The sequence below is a fragment of the Salarias fasciatus genome, chromosome 20 (assembly GCF_902148845.1).
Source record: "Salarias fasciatus chromosome 20, fSalaFa1.1, whole genome shotgun sequence".
NCBI classification, from domain to species: Eukaryota; Metazoa; Chordata; class Actinopteri; order Blenniiformes; family Blenniidae; genus Salarias; species Salarias fasciatus.
In genome coordinates, this window is record NC_043764.1 from 22,415,251 (window position 1) to 22,430,582 (window position 15,332).

At 45.9% G+C, this 15,332-nt stretch overlaps 1 protein-coding gene across 5 annotated transcripts in view; it reads right to left on the bottom strand.

The window, feature by feature from the left end:
* The window catches only part of iqsec2b (IQ motif and Sec7 domain ArfGEF 2b), a 32,123-nt gene that overhangs the window by 6,731 nt on the left and 10,060 nt on the right, over positions 1-15,332 (bottom strand). For 4 of the 5 annotated variants that reach the window (XM_030118583.1, XM_030118581.1, XM_030118582.1 and 1 more), the window contains exons 2-4: positions 2,175-2,469; positions 1,700-2,017; positions 36-1,090 (exon numbers count right to left, since the gene is read on the bottom strand). In XM_030118583.1, coding sequence (XP_029974443.1) covers positions 36-1,090; positions 1,700-2,017; positions 2,175-2,469 — 1,668 coding nt within the window. Of the gene's footprint in view, positions 1-35; positions 1,091-1,699; positions 2,018-2,174; positions 2,470-2,626; positions 2,807-15,332 lie in introns of those variants that run through there. The other variant, XM_030118584.1, reaches the window with a different exon arrangement.

Consider the following 15,332-nt stretch of genomic DNA (forward strand, 5'->3'; position numbering starts at 1 on the left):
AAAAAATAACCGTTCCTGTCTGCTCCGGCTCTTACTTGTTGAAAAGATTGAGGCCAATTCGGTACTGGCGCCGCTGGACCACGTCGCTGTTGAACGGCGGCGAGTCCCAGCTGTGACGGCACTCCCTCTGGTAGGTCTGCTTTCCCAGGGGGGGCAGCGGCTCCCGCAGGCTGTCCTGAGACGAGGAGCCCGAGCTGCAGTTGACCGTCTCGTTGGAGTTGGTGGTGGAGTTGAGGGAGTCGTTGTCGCCGTCGGAGCAGCACGGCTGCTCCAGGCCGCCGGGCGGCAGGGCGGTGGAGGACGAGGAGGACAGCGGGGTGGTGGGGGGCTGCTGCGGCGAGGAGGAGGACGAGGGCGTGTCGGGGTACTGGTGGTGGTGGATGGGGTGGTGGTGATGGTGGTGGTGAGCTGCCACTTGGTGCGGGATGTGCGTGGGCAGGGGTCTGCCGGGGGCCCGGGTCTGACCCTGGGCCGTCCCCGTGGACGACGGGCGGGTGCCGGTGTTGGGGGAGTGTTTGAGGGTTCCCTGAGGGGAGCCTGCGCCTACCCCGGAGTCCTGCTCGTAGACCAGCTGCCGAGTCAGAGAGCCGCGGTCCGATCGGTCGCTCATGTCCACTGAGCTGTCGCTGGGCGGCTCGATGGTGAGGAGCGGCAGGTGTGCGCCCCTGAGACGGTAGTCCCTGCACTCTGTGCACGGGGTGCTGCGCCGACTGTTACTGCTGCCTCCTCCCTCCGTGTCCCGGCTGTCCTCGCGTCCTCCCACGCCGCCGCCGGGGCCCCAGTACTCTGTGTCTGTGCTGCTGGGGGCCCGGTCGAGGGACAGCGGGGAAGACGGCATGCCGTCGTCCATGTACAGGGTGACGTCGCTGTACGAGGTGGCTGTGCTGTCACCGTGCATGCTGAGTCCCCCTCCGGCGCCCCGGCCTCGCTCTCCCAGCCCCCGCTGAGACGAGGGGTTGCTGCTGCTGCTCCACACACACTCCCCGAAGTCCTCGCTAATCCCTCCGCCCTCCCTGCTGCCCTCCTGGGAGTCATCGCGAACGGCGCGGCAGGTGAGGGCGTCGTCGATGGAGTCAGCTAAGGACTTAACCTTGAGAGAACAGAAGAGAATCGTTACTGGAGCACAGGTTTTTCCACATGTGAACAGCATGCTTTTTGGAGTTTTAGGGGTAAAGTTTGGTTAGACTTTGATTTATTTTTTGGTAATTATGTTGCAAGTTTTTGCAAAAGTGGAAACAAACAAATTACAGGAACTGATGTACTTCTCAAAAAGTAAAAGCTTTCATATGCAAAAAACAGAAAAAGCCCACACTGGTGAAAGGAGGTGATCAGAGTGACGTTTCTACAAGACTTTTCTAACTGCGCTTCAAGTCAGCAGATGTAAACATTTCATTGAATCGGGTCATGGGTGGGGAATGTGAATCAGTTTCTTCATCAGCGTTCTTTGCATGCAGCCATGTGATTCTCTCCGACTGGAACAAAACGTGAAAATAGCCACTGTTTCTCTCTCCTCACGCGTTTCTGTTCCATCCATTCTGGATGAAATCTCAACACTCGTGTTATGAAGCAATAACCATTATTAATCCCTCTTTTGGGAAAAATTATGTTTTACTTGAACGCAGTTCCCTCCAGCTTAGCACAATATAAACCTGATAGATTCTGAGGTTCATCATGTAAAGCAGCTCAGCAGGTGTGTTACCTGTTTGGAGAAGGAGTCCTCCAGGTGGGTGTAGTCTCCTGCGCGGTCTACGTCGGGGGAGTGAGGCGGCCCGATGGCCACGCTGTGGGTGAAGTTGGTCTGTGTCTGGGCCTGCTGCTGAGGCTGTCGCTCGTCGAAGGAGTACTGCAGCCTCATGTTGGACAGGATGATGCGTCTGGTCATGCGGCTCTCGGACGCGGAGCTTCGGAGGCGCTCGAAGTTCTTGTTCATGCGATACTGTCTGAAGGCCGTCTGAATGGTCCTCGCTGCCCTTCGACTTACAAAAGAGCCTCCATACTTCCTCTCCAACATCTCCACCTGGCAAAGAGCATGAAAAGAAATATTAGATTATATGTTTTACACCCACAGTTCTTCATTATCTGCAAAATGTTTGAAAGGCTTCTGGAAAACTATCAAAAACGGAAACACTTGCAGCGCTGATCCCCGGACCGACTCATGCTCTCAGCCTTGATACCTTCTTATCCTGCAGGTCCGTCGACAGCTCATAGCTGTCTGAGAGGGCTTTGCATCTCTTGTTTTCCTCTTCCTCTTGCTTGCGGAGGGCCAGGCTTGCGGGTTGGTGGCGCGTCCGCAGGGCCCAGGCCAAGCTGGCGGAGCTGGAGGCCGCCACACACGAGGGGCCCCTGGAGCCGGGGGCCGCGCTGCCGCTGCTGTCAGTGTAGCGCTCGGAGCCGCGGAGGTAAGGCGACTGGCTGAAGGGGCTGTCTTTGTGGGCGCCGCTCTCCGGACACGGGGATTCCCCTTCCACACTGGAGCAGGAAAAATGAGCAGAAGCTCAGATCGTGAGTCATAAGCAGCTTGATCAAATATTACACCAAACATTTCAAAGTGTGTTGAGAGACTGAATGAATAATTGAGTAACTCCAGTCAAATAATATTTTTAATCGCTTACTACTGAGGACTTACTTGTAAAGTTTTGAGCGGTGTAGATGTAACCATATTTTACGGGACGTCATCTTTTACTTATATCATGACAACATTTCCTTCAAGCAATGTAACAGAATAGCCTCTGTGTTCATGGTGAATTGGTAATCCAGTAAACTGATTACTTAAAAGGAATCCATCTTATTAGTTAATGTCCCACCAAAGCCTTCAAGTACACCGGCACCGCTGCACAGTCCGAGACGCGAAAGCCACAGTGTTAAACATTTTAAGAGGCTATTAATCACAAACCCATTCCTCCATGTCAACATAAAAGCAGCAACACACAGCCTTGTGTTATGCTAAGGAATGTTTAAAACAGAAAGCTGCAGCTTTCTATAAAATATCTTCGCAAAATGCATGCAATGAACATTCGATATTTAGTTCCATTCTATCTGTGACAAGATTAGTCATAAGAAGGTAAAACTATCTGCATCCTATTTGCAGCCAAGATGGCAATAGTAACTTATCAGGAATCAAGCAAGTCCAGAAATCCTCCGGTGTCCTGTCAGGCAGCTCTGACCAGATCAAACCACCCTGACTCAGTCACTTTTGACTGTGTTTGGGAAAATAACTCCAGTCACATGTTCTGCCCACATTTCCTTCTCCTGTTAGCCACGCCCCCTTCTGTGAGCTGCGCCTGGTCCCACAGCAGGGCAGAGAGAGCTGGCAGGGTCAGGGATGTGTGGGAGCGTTACATGCAACACATGGAAAAGAGAGATTTCAGCAGCGAACAATCGCTCTTTTGGTTCTTCTACCTTTCGCACAGTTCAGGCTGTGTATGAAACATTAAATCAGATCATCAGATGAATGAACAAAGGGACAGATATAGAGTCTCGTTGACCACTCTGGGCGGGTCATTCAGTGCCTTGCTCCCTCCCACCTTGAGTTGACACTGTTCCACTGGATTGCAGAGACTTCCTGTGTTAGTGTTTGGAAGGAAGATACTTCTCAGGGAACAAAGACACATTTTAATTTGTTGTAGTTTTGATCCTGTAAGTTATACCGTTGAAACACAAATTCTACACAACCACAGAATTCACGGACTAGACGGACGGGACATTATACAATGCAGGGTGTTTGGGCAGGACATCCTGTGCCTTAAAGCAACACATGCCCTGGTTAATGTATTGTTGAGTCTAACAACAACAAAGAAAACAGCTCCATTGGGGTTGCATAACCCAAGAATTCAAACCTCAGTCACAAAAACACACAATTCTGACATCTACAGGAAAAGACGTACAACCACAGTTTAGCTTTTAAAGTTTTAATCAGAAATCTATGGGTAGGGAGGGAATGGTTGTGAGGAGGGGGATGGAGAGGCAACTGTCTGGAAGGAAAAAATTAAATAAAACATGAATTTGCAATAAAATATCCTGTACTTTGTGCAATCATATTTTAATTTTTTTGCAGATTGATGAATAAAGATTGGTTTATAAAAGCTAAACAAAGACATGACAGTTGTCACATTGTGGCCACAGGAAAATAATGATGTTCATATTCCTTTAGAATAAACTTGTACATTGAAACTTAGCGTTTCATACATGTGAGTATCATTAGATTACTGCTGTTACTTTGGAGGAAATATGGACGTTAACAAATACACCCAACTGCCAAATGTGAACATTTTGTCCTTTAAGTCAGAAACGTGATTAGAAAAACCGAAATGAGAAAGCATGTTGAGTTGAGCAAGTTCGACAAGGACCACATTGTGATGTCTGAAACGCTGCACGTGCAGCTCCTGTGAGGTATTCCTGGCCTGCAGTGGCTCCGAATCTATCAGTGAGATGGTCAAGGGTGTCCGAAGCTCGCTGATGCACGTGGGGAGTAAAAACAGACCAACGTGGTTCGACCCAGCACGGTGTGGGTGGCCTTGTGCATGAGTTACCTTGAGGAACACATGGTACCAAGATGCACCATGGGATATAAGGGCAGTGTGATGTTCCGATCATGTTTTTGCTTTTTTTGTCAGGGCATAGTGTCCTGCCATTCATTGTCATTTTGATATGTCCCATCACTCTTAAGTATTGGAGCAGACCTATATGACAGTATTCTCTGACTGCAGTGGAAGTACAAACACAGCATTTATAGACGTTGACTTGTGGCTCTGAAATCTGCAGTTAACGTCTTGTTGCCGGAAGGATGCTTCTTCAATCACCTTCCCACATTCATGGATCTCTTTCCTGTGTGTGCTTCCTTTTCTCTCGCCTGTCTCTGCACCTTCCTGCAGGATCTCGAAAAGTTTATAATCTCAGCCTCCTGTCTCAATCAAGTCTGCAGCGCGTTGATTAAACTCGCCGTCTGATGATCACTTGTCATTTTCCCATTCCTTTTCCTCCTCTTACCGTCCTCTAAGTTCAGCTGGTGAAAACAGAAGCTCGCTACCACTGAGCCTGGTTCTGCAGAGGTTCCTCTGTGTTAAAAGCGAGCTTCTCCTTTCCATTGTTTTCAATGCTACAGTTCCTTATGTTGAGTTTTCATCTTTATTTCGATGAATGTCAAAGTGCTGAAATAGCAATATGGTAAGTGGCGTATGCCTCTCTCGGGCAGGGCTGTTTGGGCAGCAAAAAATCAAGTTAAAGGATATCAAGGAGGTAATGACTCATCAGTGTATAGATACAGGAAGTGTGGAATTCATCACAGTGTTAACAAGCCGTTCTTCATTTCCATTTCGAGCAAATCAATTAAGAGCAACAAGTTGTTGCTCCATATCCTGTTAAAAATGTTTTCTTCTCTGAGCAGCATCATTTATCATTCCACCTCCTCCTCCTCTGCTCCTTAAATAGAGAAAATCAAGAAGAGGGAGGGGGTTGCTTGGTGACGGTTGCCGTGGGACCTTTGTGGGCGGTGAGGCAGTTGTTAGGATGAGAAGCGTAGTTGCCATGACAATGTATTGACTGTTATCACCATTAAAGGTGGGTGTTGAAGATGTTCCACAGATTGTGAATGACAGTACAGTTAATACTTGTTATGAAAACAGATAAAATACCCTCATACATTTACAAAGAGTGAAAAACACAAACGGTGCCGGCACTTCTTAGTTTACATCTAAATGAATCATTCCTCATTTGATCTTAGGAGGTATTTACAAATTTTTGGGAATAAATTGTAAGAACACAAATTTGTAAGTCGGCGCTGCTTCAAAAAGCTTCCCGTCACTTGATTGCTTCTGCCAACAGGTAGAGGCAGGCGGGGACTCAGCCTCACTCGAAGTTCCTGCAACGCACATCAGCAGGAGCAGATGGTATTTTCATTCATCTGAGTCACAGGCAGCTAAAATACGAACAGCGAGGCAACATTAGGCGCCACACGCGCCTGCTCTCATACATTTGTCTCTGAATATTCATAAACCATCTTTATAAACTTCGTCTGTTCACATGTCTCCTACCCTCTTTATTTAAAGGAGCCTATGGTTGATCACAGCTGTATTGTGAGGAAACTGTAGTGTCTGTTGAAAACCTAAATCATGCACCAAGATCCCTCACTACACACATACACACTCCACATCCCTACTTAACCACTGACATTCTCAATATGAGGAGAGAGAGAGAGAGCAAACTCCACCACTGTGCAGTCCTTCACATATCATGGAGAAGGAAAATCAAAATATCATCCCGAGACAAGGGTGACATTTTCTCAAATACCACTCAATAAGAGATGAACTATATGGATTGTGTGGTGTTATATTCACAGAGATGGCCATCTCCCACGATCTGTATACAGCAAAGCCCGTCCAAATATCACACATCGAAGTTTCCTTCTAAGTGCGGGGAGGCAATTTTAACACTTTGAAACATCTAAAAGTGGAATTTAAATAAATAAAAGGAAAAATATGTAAATAAAATTATTTTTTTTTTCTATTTAACAGCCTTCAAAACCAGCCTCCAAGTGAGCAGGCAATTACCCAATAGACCTCGGGCTATTTTTTTCTCGTGAAAATTTCACCACAGATGCTGTTGGTAACATTTCAACCAAGAGGCAGAACCGAACAACTCTTGACTTGTTAAATCAGAGATATTTCCAAACACAGCGAGACCTCCCAGCCCCCGTCACATGGAGGGAGTGAACTTTAAAAAATAAAAACCTTATTAAAAATGCAAAATGTTTTTCCCCAAATGTAGTCGGTCACGAATCCCAACAATGAGTCTTGATTAAACAGCTCTGGCCTTGTAGGATCTCCCCAACCTTAAAAAAGACAAAAACAACAACAACAAAAAAGTTCCAACATTTAGAGTGACTGACATCTTTTGAGATTCGAGCTGTCAACGGGAGCGGCCATGAAACCCTACAAAGGCTTCATTTATTTCAATTTCAACAACGATCTTTAGAAAACAACATACATGTGCTGCACAGAGTTCATTCAGGACTGAAAGGGTGCAGGACTTTCATTCGGTGTCACTCGTGTTACCAGCCAGACAGTAATATGTTGTGAGAGACGGGGCGAGGACGATATTTGAGTAAAAAGTTTTGTTGTATAAAACATGAGTGTGACCATATCGCAGCTGGCATCTGGATCTCATTATTTATGTAAGAAAGCCTGTATCCCTGTTACAGTGCCAGGGAGAGGTGCTCTCCAGAGGCTCCCTCATAAAGACCGGCTCAGGGTTTCGGCGCTTCCCTCCGTTTAATTGGAGGCGAAGCAGATGGCTGAAATCTAATAAACAAGTAAGTGATTGCTGATGGTGTTTAAAGGATAAAAGCGGAGGGCAGGAATTGACGGCAGGGAAAGCGAATGGGAGCGAGCGCTGTGAAAAGTGCAGCGTCGACTCCGAGGAGCCGGTCGCCCCTCTGCCTCCGGGTACCTCAGTCATAAAATATTGACGTGCTGAGAGCGCGTGTGTGTTTGTCGACGTGCGCGTACGAAGGAGCAGCAGTGGGTCTGGCTGTGTTATCGAACCCGCAGCAGGACGCCGAGGCTGACGGATTAACCTCCCAGCCGCCTGCCACGAAAATGCCAATAACGGCATTGATCCGTCTGTTGACTCATTTCCACCTCAGCGTTAACTCAGCGCAGTTATCTCTTTATCATAAACTTTTCCTCTCATTTGTTCCAAAAGTTTAAAACCTAATAAGCCCGAACTCTGACGACAAATGATTAAAAAGTACAGAAAGGCCCCCAGCAAGATCGCGGCTAATTACTTTGGTGATATGAGATGTGATAATATTTGCTATTAATTTCAGGATTTAAAAGGAGCAGAAATACAGTGAAATGAATCTCCTGCTGGAACAATCTGCATTATCTTCGTCAGACGTGATCCTTTTCTTCCAAACTGAAAGGCAACAATCACATCATTCATGCGTCCAATGAGAGCATTCCTGCACCGCCAACACTCTGCTGCCATTTCACCGCCTCAAGCTGTGAGCTTCCCATCACACACACACACACACACACACACACACATATACACACACATATACACGCGCGCACATGCACGCTTCTCTCTGTGACCCAGAGCCTCCGGTTCAGAGCTCTAACAGAGCTCTGCGGTAGCTGTGGACAAGAAGAGGATGCAACCTGGTGTTAAACAAAGGTGGTGAAATAAGAGATAAAAGAGTGGAGCCGCTGAATTGTCAGCAAGGCCACTGAGTGATGGAGCTGAGAAACGGAGGTATTTTGTCAGCATCAGATAATCTCTGGCACCGAGGCGAGGAAGGATGAAGAGATAAGTGATGTTTATATAGACTGGGACTGAAAATGCTGCACTTGATGACAGGAAAACTATGTTTTCTTCCTTTACATTTAGCATTGTTCAGACCAAATTTGACTGATTCACTTCTCGGTTTCATACAGGTAATTTGGCCTTTACGGCAACAACAACAACAACACTTACTGTTGAAAGCCATTGAAACCTTTGTAAAAGTGCATAGCTAATTTACTTAAGAGCTAAAGTCATTTTCCAAGCGGCACTTATCCTGTTTGCCTTAATGCGTTATTTGCATTTCCCTTACAGTAGCACCTGTGACACTGTCATCTGAACGGCATGTTCGCACCGTCACACAGGTGGCCGCGCATAACCCATTTATCACTCTTCTTCTGTCACTCATGCCTGCAGCAACAATTTGACTTTTACTTTTTAAACCAACCTTAGAGCTTCTGTAAACGGGGCCTGACCGTACATCAGTTTGTTTGAAAGTCCATATATCTCTTTCCCTCACACATACACACTCACACACACTACACCAGAGCTCCTGTCACGTGTACAGCACCACGGCGTTGTAGTTTATAGCAAATATAGTCAAGTGTCGCCAGTGTCACAAAATAAAAAGCTCTTTTTATGACAGTTTGAGTGAATCAAAAGTGGAAGGTTCTTACCATGCTGCTACGGCTAGAAAGGTCCCACACTAACTCGAGCAGCATAATCACAAACACACCCTCTGACTCTCACTGTCACACACACACACACACACACACACACTTGTAATGCCACTAACGCCCGGCAAAGCTGCACAGGCTACATTCTTGACAGTCCTTTGACAGCGCTGAAGCCTCCCACCCCGGCCGGCTCCTTCCCTCCGCCCTCCCCGCTCCAGATCACTGACACATGCAACGTCAGTTTTATTGCACAACGCCGAGGTGAAAACGCACACGTCACCACAACGCAGCAAACAGGGGCAGACAGAGACACAGAAGTGTGCCTGTTTATTGTAAAAAGAGAAGAGGAAATGAGGGCAATTATTTGTGGGTTTTTTTTTTTTTTCAGAAAGTAGTTTACATACAGGCGGAAAAAAACAGGAAGAGTGATTCAGTAGCTCAGACAGACATCACAGTGTTAAACAGATGAGGCATTACAACAAACATGAGAGGAACAACTTAAAATAATGGCTAAAATATCAATAAACAACATGTTTTATTGCTTATTACAGTGCTATGAATATTATTGCATAACAAACAGTGACTTTCCCGTGACCAACTTCAAACCCTTCAGATTCTCTGTTAGTGATAAAAAACTACACAAAGCTCGGATCAAACAAAACTACATTTATTTGCATATTCCACCTGGTTTTCACCCAGAAAAAATGCTAATCAGGCCTCCGCCAATAATGCCACGTGTACCGTGTGCTCTGCAGGGGAAAGCATTAACATTCAGGGATTAGGAGCACCACACCGGCAACAATATCACCGAAAAAATAATCTATGCAATTACTTTTTTTGGGTTGTGATTACAGTACAGTGAGCTGGATGTGGAGATAAGTGACGCACACGTACAACCGGCGTGACTGAAACGCCAGAGACAAATCCAGGAACACTCAAAGTAGGTCATCTTCATGAGAGAATCAAAAAATAAGGTGTCCTCAGGAGCTGCACATCTTTAATTTTTCAGAACACTAAAGGAAGATTGGACTTCAAGATTAAGGATAAAGAAGAAGAAAAGACATCATCAGATGGAACAATCATGTCAGATAGATTGCATACAGTTTTACATCATATAGGCTAGTTTCTCTGACAGTGCATGATCGCTGTGAACAGGAGTGTGTAGCATCGCTAAGGGAGAACAAATGGTGACTACCGCGCACATCTGAAATGACATGACTCAACTAGTAGGTCTGAGATAAGCATGAGTGTGACAGTAACGAGCAGACGACAGTAATGTGCGCCGACAGCTTGACATGGCTGCAAGTGAAGAAACAAATTGCGAAGAATACAGAGAGAAAACAACATCAAGAATTCCTAAAGTGTAAATTAGCACACAAAATAATATGGTACGAAAATAAACCAGCGACTCAACACGTACAACGGATACCGCATGCATTTCTATGGTTTTTTTTTTTTTTTTTCTTGCTGGAATGCAGCGAGACTTGGTGTTTTTGGTGCACAGTGAGGTCTCTTGTTTTCTGGCAGCATAAACTGTGACAGGCTTTTCGCAGGTAAATGTGCGAGCGAGCCGCTGTGGGTCAGTCACACCTCGGCTCAGCGAGAGGAGGGGCTGCTGCAGCCTGAGGCAGAACAGCAGAACTGATGGGCACGCTCGTCCTCACCCTCCTCTCTTGGAAAGCACCATGGGACACGTGAAAAGAGAGAGAGAGAGAGAGAGAGAGAGAGAGAAAAAACACAGAAAGAAACGCAGGACAGACAGCAGACAGACAAGACAGAGAGAAAAACAAGAAGGAGGGACAGAGAGCGAAAAACAGCATGAGACACATAAAAGCAGATCAGGCTGAAAGGCTAAAATGAAATGCAGTTGAAGTGAAAATGGGAGTTAAAGACATTTTAATGTTTTAAAAAAAAGTTTTCTACTGACTGGGTATGTGCAAATCAGGGCCAACTAATGCCATTAGATGGCACTGTTGGAGCATCATGCACAGATGTGTCTGAGACGGAAGTCAGTTTTAAGGGCAAATGAGAGAAGGAAAGGAATGGAGGTGAGAATTCATCAGGTTCACGTGTGACTCAGCCCACCTCGGTCCCAAAGCTGATCGGAGGTGACTGCTGTGAGGAGCTGTGTGTTTTAGCCGGCTGGTGGAGCAGCCTCATAACTCCAGTTATTAGTCACATCTGGGAGTAAAGCAGGAGGCTGAAGCACGGGCTTTTTGAGGAGGGTGGTGGAGGAAATGCAGGAAGGGAATCGGAAAACGAGGATGAGATGCAAAGGAGCTGATGGTGACGAGCTGACAGGCGACTTTGAGTTCGTGAGGGAGCGATCTGGAAGTTGTTAACAGGCTGTGGGGGTTGTTGCGGGCAACTTAAAGGCACCTTCATGGAGTTAATAAAGAAGGTCCTTTATTGGTACTTACTTAATTAGGCCCCATGGGAGCCCTTACCTTTCCTCCTGCTGCAAGCTTTGGTCAGCAGAGGGGCAGCAGTACTGATGGAGACTGACGAAGCTGTGAACAGTCAGACTGCTGGGAAACACAGCGGCAGAAGCAGCGCTGCTCGCTGCCGTGGGAGTGGTGGGAGCCGAGACGGGCTGCCCTGATATAGACGGCGGCCGGACACTGACAGGAAGGACCAGAGATGGACGACGCACACACGCAAACATGTAGAAAGCAGAGAAACACAGACACGTACAGTCAGCACTGAAGCAGAGAGAGAGAGAGAGAGAGAGAGAGAGCATCTGAAGCTGCACACTGATAGTGACACATCATAGAGCAGCAAGGGTGACACAAGAAATGGCACATTAAAAAGCAGCAAGATGTAGACGTGCAAGGTGACTGGCATCGTCTGCTCTCAAACGGGGCAGGTTTTGCCGGCAGCTGATTAGATTGCAGGTAGTTTAAAGAGTCGCAAGCAGAACTTGTGTGAGGAGCGGTGACATTTAAGTTGTTTAGCAAGAGTTGCACTGCCAAAACTTCAGGCACTCAGGTGGATTATATAAAGCTCTAAACTGACCTACTGTGGAGCTCTTTCCTGGATCATCCCATGCGAACGTGGGAAAACCACTCCGCCTAATGCACGCCAAAAGTGCTCATGTGACACAAAAGCCTCTCCGCTTCTCAGCTCGGGCAGGAATTAGAGATGTTTCATCTGCAGATTGTGAGCGAGCAGCTGAAGAGTGAGCAGTGGTTGAGATTAGCATGTAAATGGCTGGTTTCTCACTGGAGCCAGCTGCTGTCAAGGACATGCAGTCCCTGTCATTTTAGCATGGAAGCACTCGGCGAGAGGCTCGGAGAGGGGCACGCAAATAAGGCAGAGCGAGCGCGAGAGGAAGTAAAGGACGGCGCCGCGCTTTTGCACTTTGCTTGACTTTAGCGGCTCGTTTAATGGCCAGCTGTGCGAGATGAGGGCGGGAAACATGATTTTTAGAGAAGGCCGACTTGCTTCGGTTTAATGTGGCAGGATAAATGCTGGCAGAGCGCGAGGGTGTTTTTGTGGTTTGCACTGTCATTTCACAGCAGGACGACCATGTGTGGCTTTTCTTCAGCCTCCGACCGTCAAAAGACATGCCTGTGGGTTTTGTTGTGATTTTGAAGTGCCCGTACATGTGATGCTGTGTGCAGACTATTGTCTCTCTGACTTGTGATGACATTTTAACCTATTTTTCCTTCCCCACTGCCAAAAGAGGCTCAAGCCAGCTGGATAGTTGAGTGTGACTGTTTCAATCTCATCATGCTTAGTACTGGACGAAACACCATTTCAGACAGCAGGTTTCCGCCTGGTTTTTTTTTTTTTTTGTTGCTTATTTTGTAGTTGAATTGCATATGAAAGCAGCATGTACGATCCAACCATCTGCCCATAAATCAATTTCCCAAGGTAACATTAATGAGAGCTGGAGCCGACATCAAGGTAGCTCAAAATCATTAACCGTCAATCATCATGCCATGCCAAAGACATTTAAATCACACATAAAAACACAAAACAAGTAGATGAAGCCTTTCACACAACACTGGTGGATAATAAACACTGCAACAGATGCTATAAGGTCTGATGTAAAAAAAAAAAAATGCCTGTAAAATAAATCAGGCTTGCTCTTCTTCCCTGGTCTGAAGCAGAGAATTGCAGCACAATTTTTGAATGTTTCTGTGATAACTGAGTTTTTCTGCATTCTTCTCACAGCCAACAAATCCCACAAAAAGACAAACACCAACAATGACTTAATCCCACTGAAAGGCTTTGCCAACATCTGATAATATCGTTGTGACTCTGTGCTAGAGAGCAGCAAAACGACTAAAACAGTGAGGCCCAGTAAGTGACATTTTCCTTTATTACTACAAAAACAGGAACGGGAGTTTATTTTCAGTCAAACCCACGTACACCCTCAAGCTGCCGTAAATACTCACAAGCACACCAAATCCCCTGCTGGAAATAGTCGCCGGCAAATGTAGTATTCAGCCCTGTTTGACTAACTTTCGCTAAAAGCTACAGTGCATGGCTGTTTCGGGAAATTTGCAAAGACATTTCTTATTGAAAATATATTCTCATGACCTGCCGTGGGAATTACGTGACGGTGTAAGAGGGCTGATGAAACTCCAGTGTTTAGCTCATCTCAGCTGTGCAGAGTTTTTGCTGAACGCAGCGAAATATTTAACAACTAAAGAAGAAATTTATTAAAGGCCAGAAGAAGAACAAAAAGAGGCCAAATATCCAACTCCACTCAAGTTCAAATAAGATTTTTTTGCATTTGCTCTGTAACTCCTAGATGTCTGAGTAAGAGTTTAGTTAAAAAGTGAGGATATGTCAACACCGTGTTCACTACTTTCTACTGCTCCACACTGAATGAGTATAAAACAAATTGAGACACACGCAAGAGAGAAACTAAGATTTATACCTTTTGTGAGACAAAAAAGAACAACAAAAAACATAGAACCTCAACCACTCTATTCATGAGTTCTTCAGATGACAGCGTGCTTTACAGCAGTTCTATCGTCTCTCTCAGTTCAGCCATCCATCTTGGATGTTTGATTTGTTCGAGTAACGGTGGCTGGAGGCGAGAGGCGAGAGGCAGGGTGCATCAGATCGCCGGTCCATCACAGCACAAACACAGAGACAGAAAACCTCACACACACTCAGGTATCAGCAGAAAACCCGTACATACACAGGGAGGCCATGCCAAGGCCACACAGAAAGACACCCAACCTGGAATCAAACCGTGGTCACCCTGTTGTGAAGTGAGAGAATATAAAGTGTGAATCAGAGGTGGATGGTTTGATCTGCCTATTTGCAATTAAAAAAAATGTGTGAGCTTTCTTCTGTTTAACTTCAACAATAAAAAACAGATCCTGTTCAGTTCATGGTCAAATTTATAATAAAATGCATGTGATCATGTGTCGCCGAGTGTTTTTTTTTTTTTTAAAAGATCATAGTGCGAGTCACTACTTCACTGAACAGTGCCTGATATGTTTCCAATATACAATGAAAGCTTTCCAGTTAGTAGATAGAGAGATAGATAGGCAGGCATTATCAATGTTATTAATTAAGCTATTGAATTCCCCGTTATTGTGACGTTTCCATTGTGCCGCCAGCTTCTCTTTGTCAGCATTGATGTGAACAAAATATGTAAATTTAAAGGAACTTAATTGATATTTAACAACATTTTGATGACGTTTTGATGTGAGCCGTGAAGACGGGGCACGGCACACCGAGCAGAGCTGCTGAGAACACTTTGAGGAGTGTAAAAATGAGAGTGTTTAAGGATATAATCATGTAGGAGGAGCGCTCATTTGCTAGGTGCAGTTGATAAAAAGTTCCAATTATGTGAGAATAAATTGTCAGTGGCTATTTAAGCTGCTGCGGCATATGGAACAAGAGCGTCTTGCTCGTTCCTATTTATAAAGACTGCATGGAGGGTTACGAGTCGGCGCCTTGATGAGACGGGTTTCAGGTTTAATTTACCAGCACAGATGTGATACTGCCAGCCATCCTGATGGGATGTGACCTGTGTCTTGTTAATGTCTCGCTGTTCGGTCTTTGTGGCACAGAGACAAACAAAAGGATTCGGAAACAAAAGGACCCGACGACCCGCTCGGCTTTAGATGGAGATGTGGAAAGAAGCAGAGGTGCTATTATGTAAGCCCGAGCCGTAACACTGCGCCGTTTTCACTCTGCCAAGATTTGTATCTTACCAATGGCAACTATTGGAGTATCCAGAGTGAGGAAAGTGCTGACAGACTCATCTAAAATCTGATTCCTGCTTCATGAGCAGTTGTGCCTGAATCCCAGGGCGCCTTCAAAAAAGAAGAAGAAAAAAAAAAAACAGACACACACAATGCCCCAATCTTCCTCCTCTTTCTTCTACTCCTCCATAGAAAAACAAAA